Source organism: Alosa pseudoharengus, unplaced genomic scaffold, assembly GCF_046254945.1.
Source record: "Alosa pseudoharengus isolate Yale_2024_CS ecotype anadromous, Long Island Sound unplaced genomic scaffold, YU_APseudo_1.1 YU_APseudo_1.1_scf_21, whole genome shotgun sequence".
NCBI classification, from domain to species: domain Eukaryota; kingdom Metazoa; phylum Chordata; class Actinopteri; order Clupeiformes; family Clupeidae; genus Alosa; species Alosa pseudoharengus.
The window spans coordinates 358,133-377,500 of NW_027468674.1; the positions used below are offsets into that span (position 1 = coordinate 358,133).

The following is a 19,368-nucleotide window of genomic DNA, read 5'->3' on the forward strand; positions in this document are numbered from 1 at the left end:
TCATGACCCAACATATAGGCTTTGAAATAATAGCAATTCATGACCCAACATATAGGCTTTGAAATAATAGCAATTCATGACCCAACATATAGGCTTTGAAGAAATAGCAACTCGTGGACTTATTGATATATTATTGAGACTTCAGACAAGAATAACATGAGAACAGTTCATGCTGAGGAGTGAGGAGAATAACATGAGAACAGTTCATGCTGAAGAGTGAGGAGAATAACATGAGAACAGTTCATGATGAATACTGAGGAGAATAACACGAGAACAGTTCAGTTCATGATGAAGAGTGAGGAGAATAACATGAGAACAGTTCATGCTGAGGAGAATAACATGAGAACAGTTTATCCTGAGGAGCATAACATGAGAACAGCTCATCCTGAAGAGTTAGGAGAATAACATGAGAACAGCTAATGCTGAAGAGTTAGGAGAATAACATGAGAACAGTTGAGAACAGCTCATGCTGAAGAGTTAGAATAACATGAGAACAGTTCATGCTGATGAGTGAGGAGAATAACATGAGAACAGTTCATGCTGAGGAGTGAGGAGAGGAGAGAAGAGAGAGTGAAAGAGTGGTAACAGGTCCAGATGGATGTTATTCAAATAGGCTGTAATACATTCGTTAATGTAGCCTATCATGTAGTGTGTTGAAATGTTTTCAGCATACGCTATGCACGCACACCTTCACCACAACCCCTCTCACTCCAAGCTGATCTTAAGAACTTGCAGCCCTGCTGATATCCAGTGGAGAGGTGAACAATATGGTTGTGGTAGTATTAGCGGTAAGAAAGCGGTAAGTATGGTTGTGGTAGTATTAGCTATTAGCGGTAAGAAAGCGGTAAGTATGGTTGTGGTAGTATTAGCTATTAGCGGTAAGAAAGCGGTAAGTATGGTTGTGGTAGTATTAGCGCTAAGAAAGCGGTAAGTATGGTTGTGGTAGTATTAGCGGTAAGAAAGCGCTAAGTATGGTTGTGGTAGTAATAGCGGTAGAATGTAAAACTATTTTCACTCCTGACTGTATCTATGTGACTGCCCTGGCAGCCAGCTGCAATCCCTTACATGAGCAAGAGAGGGCGCACCTGAGAGACAAATGGCCAATAGGCCACCACATAGGACATGGAGGTATCAGCACATTAGTGGTCAGTTCCATAGCAGTGAGCAGTATGTAAGAGGTAATGTATTGGACTATATAAACTAGGACTGGGCAGTATGTAAGGGGGAATGTATTGGACTATATAAACTAGGACTGAGCTATATGTAAGGGCTAATGTATTGGACTATATAAACTAGGACTGAGCTATATGTAAGGGATAAGGGGTAATGTATAAACTAGGACTGAGCTATATGTAAGGGCTAATGTATTGGACTATATAAACTAGGACTGAGCAGTATGTAAGGGCTAATGTATTGGACTATATAAACTAGGACTGAGCTATATGTAAGGGGTAATGTATTGGACTATATAAACTAGGACTGAGCAGTATGTAAGGGCTAATGTATTGGACTATATAAACTAGGACTGAGCTATATGTAAGGGGTAATAAACTAGGACTGAGCAGTACACTGGGTCCCAGTTAAGAATTGACACTTCATTCACCATCAAGGTGATTCACGCAGCTGGGTGAAATGTAAGTACAACTGCAGCCGCTTGGGGACAGCATAGTCCGCTGTGGCGTTCTGCGGTCGAACCAGACGAAGAGTTCGACAGCAAGGGCTGTGATTGGCCGAGTTTTCAGTGTTGTTTCTCTGTGTTTTTAGCAGCCCCTGCAACATGCTTGTCCACTGTAGCCTATAAGCTTTGTACATAGTTTTGGATTTAGTGGCAAGATTTCTTGATTGTACAGTGCCTGTCTCTCAGTAATGTTTTAAAATGAGAGCTTCGTCAGCTGGCAGTAGGCTAGGCCTACTTTGTCGGCAGTCACGAGAAGTTCGCTTGCTAACAGAACATAAATATGCTGCCCAGAAACCTCGTTTATAGTTCAGATTTTGTTACTACACTAACAAGGTTGAAATATAGCGTTTGCTTACAGGATCTCCTTAACAGTAATGTTAACAAATGACAGCATTCATATGACAAAGGAAAACGAATTCGGTCACTCAAGACTGTGCCACAGCAACCAGTGTAGGCTACAGTCCTACCCAATAGGCCTACTCGAAGCAGCTATAGCGTTGTCTGATGGTCAAGTGGGTTAATGCACGTATTTTCAGAACAGACGTCTGCAACTTTCAGGCAGTTCTGAGTTCGAGTCTAGGCAGGAGTAATGATGCGTCAGTTTTCCTTTAGAAATTGTTTTTATTGAATCGAAGTTGTAGCCTACTACAGACATTCGATGAGGTGTTCTGCAATGAGTCTGGTTTTAACCCAGCTAAAAGATAGCCCAGTAAATTAACTAAACTTATCCCAGTAGCAAACAGTTTTTCTGGGTGTAGGCTACTTTGAAACTTCTGCGGGGTAACGGGAGCATTTGTTTTTAAAACATAGGCCTAACTTGCATCTTTCCATTCCAACCATTATTAGGCCTAGGCCTATTGTTATCATTTTTTGCAAGGTGTTGCTCCTGGCAAGACTTGTTTATAAGACGTTTGGTGATTAATTATTTTGGAACACGTTAAACGTTCTTTATAATGAGCGCATATGGGGAGTAAAACGACTTGTTGCCATTTTGAGACATAAGCTACGTTAAGCTTTTTCATGTCAAGGTGGTATTTGTTGTTACATTAGCTTCAGAAACACCGCTTCAGAAAGCTGCAGGGGAGCGCGGGGCACAAAGTAACGCGGGGTTAAATGTAACATGGACTTTTTTCCTAGTTGCAGATGGTTGATCGGGGCATGCTTTGGTCAGTTAACCACATTACTATGAGACAAATCAGTCAGTATGGACGTGTTTTCACGTAGATCTACAGCAAAACGTCTTAAGGCATCAAAGTAAATAGGTGGTAGCTTGTCTTTCGATTACTGAGTTGTGGGTGCAGCTCACTGACTAATAATCGTCTTGTAGGCTAAAAATGAACACCGTTTTGAAACACGTAGTCAACACAGAGCAGGAGCTATCTTATCTTAAAAGAAACGTGACCCAGCGGGGTTAGTTGTAATGCCCTGTTACACTGTAAGCTACAATGATTGCAATAGGCCTACACAAATATACGCGTGTTAGTTTAGTTTTTGTGATGTTTTGCACTTTTGCCTCATATGTTTTCAGGTTTGAGGGCTTTTCTTGGCAAGATTGACCTTGGATAGACTCTGCATTTTATTTCTCCGTATGGAAAATAAAGTAAATTTTCAAAACACGTCTGTTATTAGTTCAATAACAAGTGTTGCTTGTTAAAACATATGACTAGTGAAACTCAAATGATTTTAGAAATATTTAACCAAAGCCAAAAGGTGATGTGCCCCGTGCTCCCCCACTGCTTGTGAAAGAAGGGGGTGGGGGAGGGGGGCTTAACGTGAAAAAGCTTAATGTCCCAAAAGGCAACAAGTCGTTTTACTCCCTGCTGGTCTTCATAATGGAAGTGGGGGGAGGGTATGGGATGACCAGAGCCGTCTTCGCTGGTGCTTGGCTATGGACGGACTAAGCCTATGTTCAGAGTTCCTGACTCAAGAAAAAGTGCGTGGTCCACCATGAAAGCCTTATCCCTCACCCGTGCATCCTAAATGGAAAAAAGACTATACCATTATGTCATTATAAGACTTAGTTTTCTGTCTTTGACTTAGCCTATTTTATGGAAACGATTGAGAAGAACATTTGTGCTATTCAGAAAGCATCTTCTATCGTCTTTCCAGGCACACACAGCTCGTTACCATATAGCCTATCGACTGCCTTAACAGATAGGCTCTGCTCTTGGGTTTGGCCTCACAGCGAACTCAACCCTCTTGTTGCTTGCAGTTTGTTAAATAAAGCGATGCAGATTACATTATTTATTTCTGATGAATTGCGTCTTTTGATGTCTTTTGCAACACCTGCTTGTTAGGCTGGGCTACTGTCAATGTCCTGTACAGGTAAATGTTCAACAATTGCTGGTGTAGGCCTACAGGCTATAATCAATTAGCTAAATCATTTGTCCAGCTGTTTAAACATTTTTTCGTGCTACATTCAAACGCAAAAAGTGCTTTAATATATATTTCGTTGTCGTTTGAACGGCAATCAGGCATGTTGCAGTTGCAATTTAAGTGAAATTTATACAATATCCCAACCTATCCCACTCTGATATTTAGAGTTGTTTCGATAAGATAAAATTCTTATTTAAATTTTGGGTTCATGTTGAATGATGACACGCACACAACTTGCAAAACATTGAACTGCTTTGAGTGAAGTGCGCTTGCGAGTTGCGTTCCTTCTGTAATTAATTATACTAGATTGTCTTCTTCCCACTGAAAACAGTGGCAGTCCTAGCTTGTAGCCTATAGCCTAACATATTTTTTGAAATCAATTCGTGGTGTGATTGACATCAGACTAGTCATTAGCTAGTTAGTTGTGCACTGTTTCCCACTCACTAGTAAGGTAACAAACAGCCTACTCCGATGAATTCTATTTTTTTTGTCAATATTCTTGTAGCCCTCCCAGAATTCTGAATACCTTTGCTTGCACACTGTAGAAACTGTAACATGATTAATTACACGTTACACCCAACTCTGCTCAGCTACGACTAGAGAAAGAATCTTCCGTGTGTAAGTTCACTCCAAGTTGGCCTACTCCATAAACTGCATGGCAGTAGGCTATTTCTATTTATCTATAAAATTACCACATGCATTTGTTCAACTTTATGAAGCAGAACTACGCAGGCTATTTGCACACATTTTGTTTGCGCAAGAAAGAGATCGAAATTACGTTTCTCATTATCCCACGGTGGAGACAAGACATATTTTACCAATTAGGTCCACAGACAAACATAACATTCAAGTAAACAATAAAAAGTAAAAATAAGAAGGCACATAGAGTGAAGAAAACAAGTTGCAAAGTGTGCAAGTGTACAAGTGGAGTAGTGCAAGTGGAGTAGTGCAAGTGGAGTAGTGCAAGTGTGCAAGTGGAGTAGTGCAAGTGGAGTAGTGCAAGTGTGCAAGTGGAGTAGTGCAAGTGGAGTAGTGCAAGTGGAGTAGTGCAAGTGTGCAAGTGGAGTAGTGCAAGTGGAGTAGTGCAAGTGTGCAAGTGGAGTAGTGCAAGTGGAGTAGTGCAAGGCAGCCATTGTGGGTCCAAAGTCCAGGATGTTATGTAGCTGAGGGTGGAGGGGGGAGAGAGTTCAGCATCCTAACAGCCTGGTGTATGAAGCTGTTGGTGAGTCTGGTGGTGCGGGAGCGGTAGAATGTGGTCATGATGGGTGGTGGAGCACTTGCTCGCCTGAGTTTCCGCAGGAAGTACAGGCGGCGCTGAGCTTTCTTCGCCAGTGATGCAGTGTTGGTGGTCCAGGAGAGGTCTTCACTGATGTGCACCCCCAGGAATTTGGTGCTGCTCACTCTCTCCACCACAGCACCGTCGATGGTCAGTGGCAGGTGTTGGGTGTGACCTCTCCGGAAGTCAACAACAATCTCCTTGGTCTTGCTGACGTTCAGCAGGAAGTTGTTGTCCCTGCACCACGTGGTCAGAAGGTCGACCTCCAACCTGTATTGAGTCTCACTATGTGGTTGTTGCTGTAGGTTGCAGTGCAGTCATGCATCAGCAGGGTGAAGAGCAGCGGACTGAGCACGCAGCCTTGGGGGGCCCCCGTGCTCAGTGTGATGCTGCTTGAGATATTGTTGCCAACACGTACTACTTGAGGCCTCTGACAGAGGAAGTCCAGTAGCCAGTTGCAGAGGTAGGTACTGAGTCCCAGTTTGTCAAGTTTGCAGATGAGTTGTTGTGGTATTATGGTGTTGAATGCAGAACTGAAGTCTATAAACAGCAATCTCACATATGAGTCTCTTTTTTCCAGGTGGGTGAGGGCTGGGTGGAGGGCAGAGCAGATTGCATCCTCTGTAGACCGTTTGGCTCGGTATGCAAACTGGAAGGGGTCCAGGGTGGGGGGGAGAATGGATTTGATGTGTGACATGACAAGCCGCTCAAAGCACTTCATGATGATGGGTGTCAGTGCCACGGGGCGGTAGTCATTGAAGCAGGATGGAGCAGTTTTCTTCGGCACAGGTATGATGGTGGCAGCTTTGAAACATGATGGGACGATGGCTTGCTTCAGGGAAGTGTTAAAGATGTCTGTGAAGACATCCTTAAGCTCCTCAGCGCAGTCCTTCAGCGCACGACCTGGGATGTTGTCTGGGCCTGCTGCCTTACGGGTGTTGATAGCAGCAGGTGTCCTCTTCACGCTGTCGGCAGAGAGGCACAGGGGCTGCTTGTGTGGAGGGGGAGGGGTCTTCTGTGGGCAAGTGCTATTTTATGCTTCAAAGCGAGCAAAGAAGAGGTTCAGGTTGTTGAGCAGAGGGATGTTGCTCTCACAGCTCTGTGGTTTCCTTATAACTTTCTTATTCTAAATAGGAAATGCAAACAATGACATGCCTAACCCTGGAACTGACTGCCTCTCTGTCTCTCTCTCTCGTGCATGCGTGCGCTCCAAGCAGCCTACGTTTCAAATGATGGTAGCCTAAGGTAACGTTCAAGTTAGATCTGCTGCATGAAGGAGAGTGAGAGGACACCCGTGTCCTGCTTTTATATTTGACAAATAGGTCCATCTCTTCTCACAGTTCCAATGATCCGAATAATGGTATATTTGTTAGTCAACTTTGCAAAATACATTCGAGGCTACACTCGAAACATTCGGGGCTGAAGCCACGGCAAAATCGGCTGGCGACGTCCCTGATAAGATATATAAACTCACGCTATTGTATTATCATATTTGTTTGGTAATGGCTCAACTGTCTCTGATTGTTCTACTGACTTGGAAACTGCATCATGGAAGCAGTAAGTCAAGTCGCATCAAAAGTAGTAGTGGCAGAACTCCCAAGTGACACCTTGTAGTTTGTGTCAACTGCAGTTTGTGCCATTTCTGCTGAGAAAATGGGGTGCGTGATTCATGAAGGAACCCGTCCAAACTTAACTGGGACCCACTGTATGTAAGGGGTAATGTATAAACTAGGACTGAGCAGTATGTAAAGGGTAATGTATTGGACTATATAAACTAGGACTGAGCCGTATGTAAGCGGTAATGTATTGGACTATATAAACTAGGACTGAGCCGTATGTAAGGGGTAATGTATTGGACTATATAAACTAGGACTGAGCAATATGTAAGGGATAATGTATTGTCCGCCGGTAATTATTGGGAGTCCCGACAGGGCGAACAGGACCCCTGCTTATTATATGGCTACTTGTCAAAACAAGAAAAGAAACTTAAAGGAGCGATTTGTAAGATTGTTACCGAACGTTCTGTAGGCCAAAATCAAAACACTGGTGAACATTCTCAAGACTACCTAGACGCGAGCCTCTTGTGGGTTGCCAGATATAATGCAGACTTAGTTAACGTTAGTTGACCTGCAGCTGCTTAAACGTTACACATTACGGAAACAGTCAAAACAAAAAATACCTCTCTAACCAATGTAACATATTTAGCTGAAGTTAGCGATGCAGATGAAGTTTAGCCTAGGCTACCTGTCGTGGAGAAATATGGCCAGCTCTGCATCAGACTTTATATTCTTCGTTTAACGAAGACGTCGCCATCTCAGGAAGCTCCTTCGATGTCCACTTAATTGGTTTCTTGTTTTAATTTTGGCAATGTGCCTGCCTCTCGTAGGATAGGCTACTCGTTTATGACTACAACTGAGAGATGTTGACAGTTGGCCTTTGCTAATTTGGCAACCCAAATGGGGGGACGCGACAGCCCATTATTAATACGCTATTCTAGAATTAATCGTTCAAAACATAAACGAAAATTCCAAGAGATTCCGCCCAGTAACTCATTTTTTTCACTGGTTTTACGGGTTATAGTAATGTTGTCAAATACGCAATTACTTACTCTCTGATGACATGTGGTGATAATGTTTGGAATGGTTACAATTTATTTTCCATTATTTCCTACATACTGGTCCTTTAACACAATGGGTCAAATGATTTCCTACATACTGGTCCTTTAACACAATGGGTCAAATGATTTCCTACATACTGGTCCTTTAAAGGGACACCAGGCAAGCCTGATGCTTTTTCTCTACGAAACTCCCCCTCGCTCGGTCTGAAGCTCTTTTCCTTTTCTTTGCGTCTTCTGTCAAGGGTTTTTCGCTGCTTCTTCGCCGGCTCTGCCATTATACACACGTTTGCAACAATCTCTAGCGTTTCGTTAGCCTGCCTCTGTGCTGTAAACTGATCCTGCTTCGGTCGGCGGGTAGGATACTTGCAAGTGGGATATTCTTCCTACAGGCAGTAGGGGCGGGTGAGAGAGCCTTCATTCGCCCCGTAATGAGTCACTTAACCATATACCGACTTACGAAGATGATAAATTAACACGAAAACGTTGCCTGGTGTCCCTTTAACACAATGGGTCAAATGATTCGGCTACTGTTTCCTGGCTTCCGCTGACAAAATAAATAGTTGGCCACACAGATAGAACTATGGACTGTATAGAACAGGAGATGGAGAGTGGGGGGGCATAGGGGAACGTCAGAGATGTAGGGAGGAGGAAGGAGAGTGGGGGGGGGGGGGTTAGAATGTAGAACCATAGACTGTATATCAGGGGTTCTCAAAGTTGTGATTGGTGAGGGCCAATTCAGGAACCCAACATTGAACTGAGGGCCGCCAAAGGGGCGGGGGGAGATAAAAACCTGGAAAATAAATCCCATTTGTAATCATTTTAATGACCAGGTTGCATCTCTACAGTTTATATTTATTGCATTAAACACATTTGAATTCATAACTGAGGCTAAACCTGTCAAAACTTGCTATGCACACACAATCCCTGGGGTTCTTTACCCTCAACAGACACATTTGGGATATAACAGTTCTGGTTGCAGTCCATTTCAAGTACAAACTTATTTAGAACAAACAGTCTCAGTGTGCCTTGCTTCTTATCAGCATAGGCCTTATTCAGGGCCAATTCCAGCTACCAAAGCACCAGAGGAAAACCTGACGGCCACAAAACTCCACTAAAAGGAGATTCATTCTTTTCGAAGCACACGGTACAGTTGTACAGTTTTAACAGTTTTACAGATGTTATCAGATCTGATAACATCTGTAAAACTGTCACTTTCAATGAAATTCCATTGTAATAAGCGAACAGTCTTCTTGCAGAATGATCTGGAAGACGTGAATTCAAAGCACAAAACGTCTTGCAATTGACAGCAGTTATTATATACTTTGCAGCGGTAATTATATAGATTTAACAGACCTGCGAACATTGGGAAGGCCCATTCATGTGAATGGAACTTTCTGCAACTCTCTGCAGAGCCGTGTAATAAATTGATACACACTACGCTAACCCATTCCATCCAATCACACACTACTATTCACCCATCCCATCCAATCACACACTACTATTCACCCATCCCATCCAATCACACACTACTATTCACACATCCCATCCAATCACACACTACTATTCACCCATCCCATCCAATCACACACTACGCTAACTCACCCAGCAGGATACCCCTAACTCACCCCAGAGGGAGCAAGATACCCCTAACTCACCCCAGAGGAAGCAAGATACCCCTAACTCACCCCAGAGGGAGCAAGATACCCCTAACTCACCCCTAACTCACCCCAGAGGGAGCAAGATACCCCTAACTCACCCCAGAGGGAGCAAGATACCCCTAACTCACCCCAGAGGAAATCAGGCACTTTGACTATTCCAGAGGTCACAGCCAGGATACACCTGAGTATTACACACACACACCCACTCTGACATACTCTCTCTCACACACACTCACTCACTGACATACTCTCTCTCTCTCACACACACACACACACACACACACACACACACACTCACAAACACACTCACTCTGACATACTCACACCAACGCAGATAGACACACTCACTCTGACATACTCACACACACTCACACTCTCTCCTCTGTGACACACACACACACACACACACTCACTCTCCTCTGTGGTCATGGTCTGCAGTAAAGGCAGTAAACCTTTTCCAGCAAAAAATACACAAATAAGCATTTAAGTTACACTTGATAGAAAACAAAACCAATTTATACCTCATATAATATAAAACAATAAATGGTATTTTATAGAAAACAACCAATATTAAGGGAACCTTTTCAAGTACATTGTTGAAGAAAGAGCACATGCATACAGCAAACCTTTAAAACATGGTACATTTAAACCTTTAAAACCTGGTAGACATTATACATTTAAAACATTTAAAACCTGTTAGACATTATACATGTAAAACATTTAAAACATGGTAAACACGATACATTTTCTTAAAAGGTTAATTTTACAAGGCTTTGTACAATATTAGCAAAAAAACCTGACAAGTACAAGCTAAACTGTGCATAGAAAAGCAATTACATATACTTTTTGTGTGTGTGTGTATGCGCTTGCGCATATGAAATAACATTTGTTTGTGTGCAAGAGTGAAGGTGTGTGTGTGTATGTATGTGGATGTGTTTGTGTCTGTGTGTGTGTGTGTGTGTGTGTGTGTGTGTGTGTGTGTGCGCGCAAGCGCATATGTTTGTGTGTATGAGTGAAGGTGTATGGGTGTGTGTGTGTGTATGGTTGTGTGTGTGTGTGAAAAAGAGCTTTGGCAAAATCATGCTGCAGTGCAAAGAGTGTCCTTGTCCTCCTGGTTGCTATGGTTACAGGAACTCGTGAAAGCGCGACATTTGCGGTGGGTGTGACGCCTCTAGTGGGCGGGGCATGGGAACTGCAACCTTGTTGCCCGGGGCAACGGGCTCAGTGGGCGTGACCACCACCGTGTGCCGACGCCACGCCCTCCTCCTGCGACGCGTCTCCGGGGACGACGGAGCACGCAGAAGCCCCTCCCCCTCCCCTAAGCCCACTGCACGCAGGTCATCAGCAGAGCCCGCCCGGCCACGCCCCTCATCCACATGGCCACGCCTACTCACACCAAGGCCACGCCCAGGGCTGAACGCTGCCGCCTCGCTGAATTGAACAGACGGCTCGGCCTGTGTGTGTGTGGGGGGGTTGGCCTGTGTGTGTGTACGTGTGAGAGGGTCGGAGTGTGTGCATGGTGTAGTGAGTGTGGGGGGCTCGGCATGTGTATGTGTGAGTGTGGGGGGGTGGGCCTGTGTGTGTGTGAGTGTGTGTGGCGTTGTGAGAGAGTGGGGGTCGGCATGTGTGTGTGTGAGTGTGGGGGGGTCGGCATGTGTATGTGTGAGTGTGTGTGGCGTTGTGAGAGAGTGGGGGTCGGCATGTGTGTGTGTGAGTGTGTGTGAAGTTGTGAGAGAGTGGGGGTCGGCATGTGAATGTGTATATGGTGGCGTCTGGGGGCTGTCATCAATTGTCCTAGAGGTTCTTGAACTCTGTGACACTTTGTGTGATTGTGTGTGTAAAGGGGTGTGTGATGGTGCGAGTGTGTGTGGTGTGTGTGTGTGTGGAGGGGTGTGTGTGAGTGTGTGTGATGGTGTGTGTGGAGGGGTGTGTGTGAGTGTGTGTGATGGTGTGTGTGGAGGGGTGTGTGTGAGTGTGTGTGATGGTGTGTGTGGAGGGGTGTGTGTGAGTGTGTGTGATGGTATCTTTGGGCTCTCTGGATTGCTGCTGGGATCTGGAGAGGCGGGGCTATGAGAGGCGGGGCTGGGGATAGGCCCCTCCTCTTGGTCAAATGTGGCCCCTCCTCCAGGCAGTTCGGGCAGCAGGGGTGGGCGTGTCTTTGTTCTGGCTCCACCCTTTTGCCTTTTACGGGCGAGCGTGTCACACTGGATCAGCCTATGAGAGCTGAAGGAGGGGCGTGTCTGCAGACGCTGGCCGGAGCCGCACGAGGAGGTGGAGCTACGCGCCGCATGTGAGCGACATGAGTCGTCAGGGGCGGAGTGTGTGTGTGCGGAGTGTGTGTGTGCGGAGTGTGTGTGTGCAGAGTGTGTGTGTGCAGAGTGTGTGTGTGCGGAGTGTGTGGAGTGTGTGTGTGTGGAGTGTGTGGAGTGTGTGTGTGCGGAGTGTGCAGAGTGTGTGTGTGCGGAGTGTGTGTGTGCGGAGTGTGTGGAGTGTGTGTGTGTGGAGTGTGAGGTAAAGCCGCTTTCTGTGTCATTCTCGCTGACACACTCACTGCCCTCATCGCCCGCCTCCTCCACCAGGCTCCGCCCCTGAGATGAGTAACCCGACACCACTGAGTTCTTGTCCCCGCCCCCACCCCCGCCTCCCTGAGTGGAGATGGATGAGTAACCCGACACCACTGAGCTCTTGTCCCCGCCCCCACCCCCGCCTCCCTGAGTGGAGATGGATGAGTAACCCGACACCACTGAGCTCTTGCCCCCACCCCCGCCTCCCTCGGGAAACGACTCCTTCTGGATGTCGTGAGGAATGCTGGGAGATCCTTTCTCCACTGCCACATGAACTTCTTCATCATTCTCTTCAACATCGTCCTCATCATCCTCATCGTCCTCATCCTCCTCCCCCTCAGCTTTAGGGGCGGAGTCCTCCCCCGTCACACTTGCTGTGATTGGCTCAAGCCCTGACTCGTCATCAGTGCTGAAGTGTGGGGCTGGTTGTCGCTGACGACGCTTTTTTGTGACAGCAGACATGATGGACAGCATCAAGACCTCAGGGGCGCCCCATGAACCCTGCACACACACACACACACACACACACACACACACACACACGTACATGTGCAGACACACACGCACACACACACACACACATACACACACACACACACGCACACATTAAAATTAAAATTCTCAAAAGTTCATCAAAGCACACATCATCATGTACAACTACAACTGCTTGTCCTGTATCAAACCCTGTAGCTGCTTGTCCTGTATCAAACCCTGTAGCTGTAGCTGTTTGTCCTGTATCAAACCCTGTAGCTGCTTGTCCTGTATCAAACCCTGTAGCTGCTTGTCCTGTATCAAACCCTGTAGCTGTAGCTGCTTGTCCTGTATCAAACCCTGTAGCTGCTTGTCCTGTATCAAACCCTGTAACTGTAGCTGCTTGTCCTGTATCAAACCTTGTAGCTGCTTGTCCTGTATTAAACCCTGTAACTGTAGCTGCTTGTCCTGTATCAAACCCTGTAACTGTAGCTGCTTGTCCTGTATCAAACCTTGTAGCTGCTTGTCCTGTATCAAACCCTGTAGCTGTAGCTGTTTGTCCTGTATCAAACCCTGTAGCTGTAGCTGTTTGTCCTGTATCAAACCCTGTAGCTGCTTGTCCTGTATCAAACCCTGTAGCTGCTTGTCCTGTATCAAACCCTGTAGCTGTAGCTGCTTGTCCTGTATCAAACCCTGTAGCTGTAGCTGTAGCTGCTTGTCCTGTATCAAACCCTGTAACTGTAGCTGCTTGTCCTGTATCAAACCTTGTAGCTGCTTGTCCTGTATCAAACCCTGTAACTGTAGCTGCTTGTCCTGTATCAAACCTTGTAGCTGCTTGTCCTGTTTCAAACCCTGTAACTGTAGCTGCTTGTCCTGTATCAAACCTTGTAGCTGCTTGTCCTGTATCAAACCCTGTAGCTGTAGCTGCTTGTCCTGTATCAAACCCTGTAGCTGCTTGTCCTGTATCAAACCCTGTAGCTGCTTGTCCTGTATCAAACCCTGTAACTGTAGCTGCTTGTCCTGTTTGAAAAGCCCACTGTAGCTGCAGCCCATTGTTGCTGTGTGATCATGTGTCCTGCAGGAGGCGACGTGAGCTCACCTTAGACTTTGCCGAGTCACTGGCTGTCGAGTCTGAGAGTGACAGAGTGGAGAGACGGGGAGATGGTTAGAGAAGGTTAGTGTGTGTGTGTGTGTGTGTGTGTGTGTGTGTGTGTGTGTGTTAGTGTGTGTGTGTGTGTGTGTGTTAGTGTGTGTGTGTTAGTGTGTGTGTGTTTGTGTGTGTTGCAATGAAGCAGCATATCCACAATCACAACAACCTCTTCTGAAACACCTCACATTAACATTCACTGTCCCTTCCTTAGAGTTTTGAGAGTGCTGTTGTGTTTTTGTTGTTTTCACACATAATCTCCGGAACATTTCTGTGCAATTAGGACCTGATTGCAAACTAAGTCAAGTGTTCAGACATGAACCTCAAACACTGACATTGCAGCGGTGGGAGCTGTTCAAACATGCAGTAAATACTCCGGGTGGTTTGAGCACAATTACATGCGGCTGATGTAACGTTGTTTGCTTACCACATACAGCATGGTGGACGAGTGAACAGCAGCCACACCTACAGCTTTAACGAGGGTGAAGCACAACCTACACCTGGTGTCTTACATTGTCTTGAATGTAAAATGAGAATTCTGCATTGACCTGACATTTAAATGCTTCACACCACACCGGAGCATTTTATTATAAGTCATCAACACAGCCCCTCACTAGGTGTGAATCCTCCCGTGCGTGTGTTTGTGTGACTTCACTTTGTTGTGTACTGGACTTAGCATTAGGGGGCGATAGTGTCAGATGAGGGGATTTCTAGGGTTAGAGGTTATGGTTACTCTAGGGTTAAATACTGTGCACATTCTGCCCGTCTATATCCGCAAATTAGTTCATCGTATGTCTGAAACTATTGTATGTCTGAAAATAGTTCATTATATGTCTGAAATTAGTTTTATAGTGTCTTACACTCATACACTCTCTCAGACACACACATTCTCTCTCTCACACACCCCCCCCCCTCTTTCACACAGAGATGCTGATATCCTACCGCTGTGTGTCCTCCACAGACTCTGCTGCATCCAGCGGCAAGAAAAGAGTGTAAGAGAGAGTGTGACATCAGAGAGGAGGAGCAAGAGTGTGTGAGAGAGTGTGACATCAGAGAGGAGCAACAGGGGAGTGTGTGAGAGGAAGAGCAACAGGGGAACAGGGGAGTGTGTGAGAGGAGGAGCAACAGGGGAACAGGGGAGTGTGTGAGAGGAGGAGCAACAGGGGAACAGAGGAGGGAAGTGCAGTACAACATCCCATAATAACCCCCATTTTATCCAGACTCAGTTTTACCTCTATCCAATCATTTTAACCCATAACCCCTATTCAAGAGTCATTTTAACCCATAACCCCTATTCAAGAGTCATTTTAACCCCTATCCAGACTCATTTAAAGGTGCTATATTTAAGACTTGTTTGTAATAAATTATATAATGACCATAATATGCCATCAGAGATTAAGGAAACATGTTATTTTCAAATACTAACTTCACTGAAGCCTGGATATTCACAATTTAAACTCTCACACTTTTTACGGTCCGCAAATACTGTTTATATTTTGAGTTTGTGTTTTGGCTTGCTACACCACCCTGCGCCAAGTTTACCAGCTATTAGTATTGCGACCTTCAGTTTACCAGCTATTAGTATTGCGACCTTCAGGTTTACAGCTATTAGTATTGCGACCTTCAGGTTTCCAGCTATTAGTATTGCGACATTCAGGTTGCCTGATTAGTCAAGATGCACACAGATGGCCCTAGACATCTTTGCAGATGAAGGTCATTTCTTCATTTCATTCTGGCTTTTTAAAGCTACATTGGGCTGTATTTTTAAAGCTACATTGGGCTGTATTTTTAAAGCTACATTGGGCTGTATTTTTAAAGCTACATTGGGCTGTATTTTTAAAGCTACATTGGGCTGTATTTTTAAAGCTACATTGGGCTGTATTTTTAAAGCTACATTGGGCTGTATTTTGCACACTGGCGCGTGGCGTAAAGCTCGTTATTCACCCGCACAAAGTTTAATTCGGTATGTTGCACGTTTATTTTTTAAACAATGCACCCAGGGGTGTGGCAATTAACAAGCTAGGGAGGGGCCTGGCGCATTGTCTAAAAATCGCTATTGTACACCTGGTCAGAAGTCTATGGCGAGTTGTTCATATGCTATTTTAAGAGCGCATGTCAACAGTCATATTGGCAGGTGCACGCACCATTCTTCTATCATTCATGAACGCACACCAGCATACGTCCATGCAAAACATTACAAATTGCACGATTACAATGGGAAACATAATTAGAATAAAGATATTACGAAATACTGTACATCTCATGATGAGTAGTTATTCACCATCATTTGCAAATTGGTAATGGCGGTTAAAAGTGATTAGGGGAGAGGCGAGAGACACGTATGGAGCACAGCTGAAGACGCACTGTCACGAGATATAAGCAACTCCTCTGCAGGATAAATGTTGTTTTATTCAGACATTTGAGCAATATTCGGGTAAGTGTTTTTCCAGCCTATGTTTTCGATGGTAACCCATTGTCAGTCAATAGTGAAAGTAACTGCATATAACTGTCTTGTCGTTGACTGACTCCTTGGTGAAGTTAGTTTCACTTTGCTAATGAGTTCAAATAATAGACGAGTGCAAATGTGTGAAGGCTATGCTAGGTTTTAGTAAAGCATGGTTTAGTGCAGGGGTCGGCAACATTTTTTCCCTGGAGAGCCACTTTTACCAAATTTATATTTTTTTAATCTCAGAAGAGCCACATAAAGACGGTTACAAGAAAAAATTGGATATTTAACGTACAGTTACTTTCATTCAACAGAGGATTTTTTAATACATTTTCTACTAGTTTTAAAAGTAATGTGCAAGTAACTTGAAATGTAAAGTGGAATGCCAGAAGTATAGGCCATAGGCTTCCCATGTAGGCTAAACACCATCCCCTATTTTCCCAGTGTCCTTTGGTATGCAAAGTAACATCATAGTTCACAACACAACACTCAATTTTCATTGACATGTCATTGGCGAAATTGAACATTAGGCCTACCAGAGATTAGATTTGGTGATGGCCTTGGAGTCTGGCTGGCTCATATTCAGTGAGGTGAAGTTTCTGTCATCATTTAAGAGCAACTCCACGCAAAACTGTCATATAGCCTACCATGGCATTGTGTTGGCGTTATGGAATTGCCCTTAAACGTGAGCGCAGGTTTGTCTGTATATTTTTCATATGTGAGAAAGATTTCTCACATGCAAGTGGAATAGGGTTAACACAGTAATACCAACTCGTTGCAGTGTGCGATATATAACGGGCAGTTCATTTCGCGTTTTTTAGAACCTTCGGATGGAAACTTTCCCATTTCAGCCCGCTTAGTTCGCGCTCGCAAGCTGTGGTTGCTGACGTTTCCTTTTTGACATTTTCCTTATCTAGCCTACAGCAAGCGCACACATCAACAATAACAATTAAAGACCAGTGTTCTCGTTGACTGAAATGGAGGGAAATCAGTGATTTTGTTTGATATTGACATGGCAACGAACCGCGAATGTAACAATATTGTGCAGGCTACAGTTGGGAGGGAAGAGGTGGGAAGTTATATAAATTACTCAGATAGACCTAGGAAACTAAAATAAAATACATTTTAATTAAATAGGCCTACTCATTGTTATTTTCAAAAGCTGAGCCACATCAGAGGGATCAAAGAGCCACATGCGGCTCCGGAGCCGTGGGTTGCCGACCCCTGACCCCTGACCTATGGTGATGCCCATTATAGGTTTAGTGGAATGACTATTCCATACGGTCTCCCAAGCAGTCTCCTTCAAATGCGCCGTTGAATGTTTACATACCGATGCATTTATTTGACATATCGCGCTTTGCGCCGTTAAAGGGAATGACAGATGTCATTCTCATTGGTTTAAATGATGTTACGCCCCAAACACACCCATATGACTGATTAAAAAACCTAGGAACACCTTGTTGCGCCATGCGCTCGACGTTTGATAACGAAACCCCTCCCAATGTGGACTGGACATCATACTAAATTTGAATAAGCTTTTGACGAGTGACGATGCGCCCTGTCACCTTCAGAGTCATTTTAATCCCTATTCCCTATCCAGACCAATTTTAATCCATATGCAGACAGGGATGCAAACGCATGTGGGGTGTAAAAAGACAGTAGCAATATTTAGCAGCAAGTGAATGGAGCATTATTTAGCATTATGAAGAGCCATGTTATAGCAACATTTAGTAGACCCATATGAGAAACGCTGCTCTGGTTCCTCTGGTAGCCTGTGGTAGATGACGTGAAAAAAGCTAGAGTCGCCGGAACACCCCTGATAATCAGACCCTTTCAGAACCCCCCCCAAAAAAAACTCTTCGGATCTGCACGATTCACACAAGTCACCTAATGGCGGCCTTACATTGTACGATTTTGGTCTGTTTTCACAGTCGGCGACTAAATTTCCAAAGTTGGACAGAAATCATGGGAGTTGTACTGGAATCGCGGCGCTAACTAGATCGTTATGTGTAAGGTGCCAATCTTAGCGGTTTTAAGTCAGTTGGAGTCAGTCCTTTTCTAGTTTTGCCGTTACGACAATATCAAACATGTTTGATATTATCGCAAGTCTTTCTAGTCGTGGCTCATGCAAATAGTGACGTGAACTATAAAAACCAATAGGGTGCAAAATCATAGTCTGTGACTTAAAACTCTACTACTTGTCTTTAGATGTGAGAGAGTCTGAGGTTGTAGTCTTTCAAAAATCTTTTCCAAAACTTTGCAAATCTTTCCAAAGTCTTTCAGTGTAAGGAGGGCTTTAACTGACGTGAAAAAGTGTGAGGCACTGAAAAGCGCGTTATATGCATCCCTGATCATCCCTGAGTCATTTGACCCCTGTCCCCTAGCCAGAGTCATTCTACCTGAGGGTTACATTTAGAGTTACCTGAAGTGTCTCCCAGGTTTACGGCGCGGCCGATGTTGGAGAGCAGGTGGTCGATGTTGGGGGCTGCTTGGATGTCCTCGGAGTCCACAGGTGTCTGGGAGAGACACAAGTGGGGCAGGAGGTTAGAGCGATCTGATTGGGTGGGTTGTGTGAATGGAGAGATCTGATTGGGCGGCAGCAAGCTTACTTTCTCCTCTTTCTCTGGCTCCTCACTGAAGAACCATTCTTGCTGTGGAGAAGATAGACATTAGACCTACCAATAGGGGAGCAGCATATGTGAGAGCTCGTCTGTGATTGGGTGTGGGGCTGAAGAGGGCGGGTCTCACGTGCTGGAGGAGGGTCTCCACGATCTTGTAGCGGTCAGGCATGTGGGTCACCATGTCCGTCATGCTGTCCTCTGACGTGCGCACCAGCGTAGGGCCGAACACAAGGGCTAGGTTACGGGCCTCCATCTACACACACACACACACATATATATATATATATATAGGTTACGGGCCTCCATCTACACACACACACACATATATATATATATAGGTTACGGGCCTCCATCTACACACACACACACACACACACACACACACACACATATATATATAGATTACGGGCCTCCATCTACACACACACACACACACACATATATATATAGGTTACGGGCCTCCATCTACACACACACACACACATATATATATATATAGGTTACGGGCCTCCAT

At 44.9% G+C, this 19,368-nt stretch overlaps 1 protein-coding gene across 1 annotated transcript in view; it reads right to left on the reverse strand.

The window, feature by feature from the left end:
• Window positions 1-8,778: 8,778 nt before the first annotated feature.
• Window positions 8,779-19,368, reverse strand: part of LOC143137408 (rho GTPase-activating protein 23-like) — a gene marked incomplete at its 5' end in the record, with an annotated part of 55,048 nt that continues 44,458 nt past the window's right edge. Inside the window, 5 exon segments of the mRNA XM_076297590.1 lie at window positions 8,779-12,670; window positions 13,740-13,771; window positions 18,656-18,749; window positions 18,843-18,884; window positions 18,982-19,107. Coding sequence (XP_076153705.1) covers window positions 10,730-12,670; window positions 13,740-13,771; window positions 18,656-18,749; window positions 18,843-18,884; window positions 18,982-19,107 — 2,235 coding nt within the window.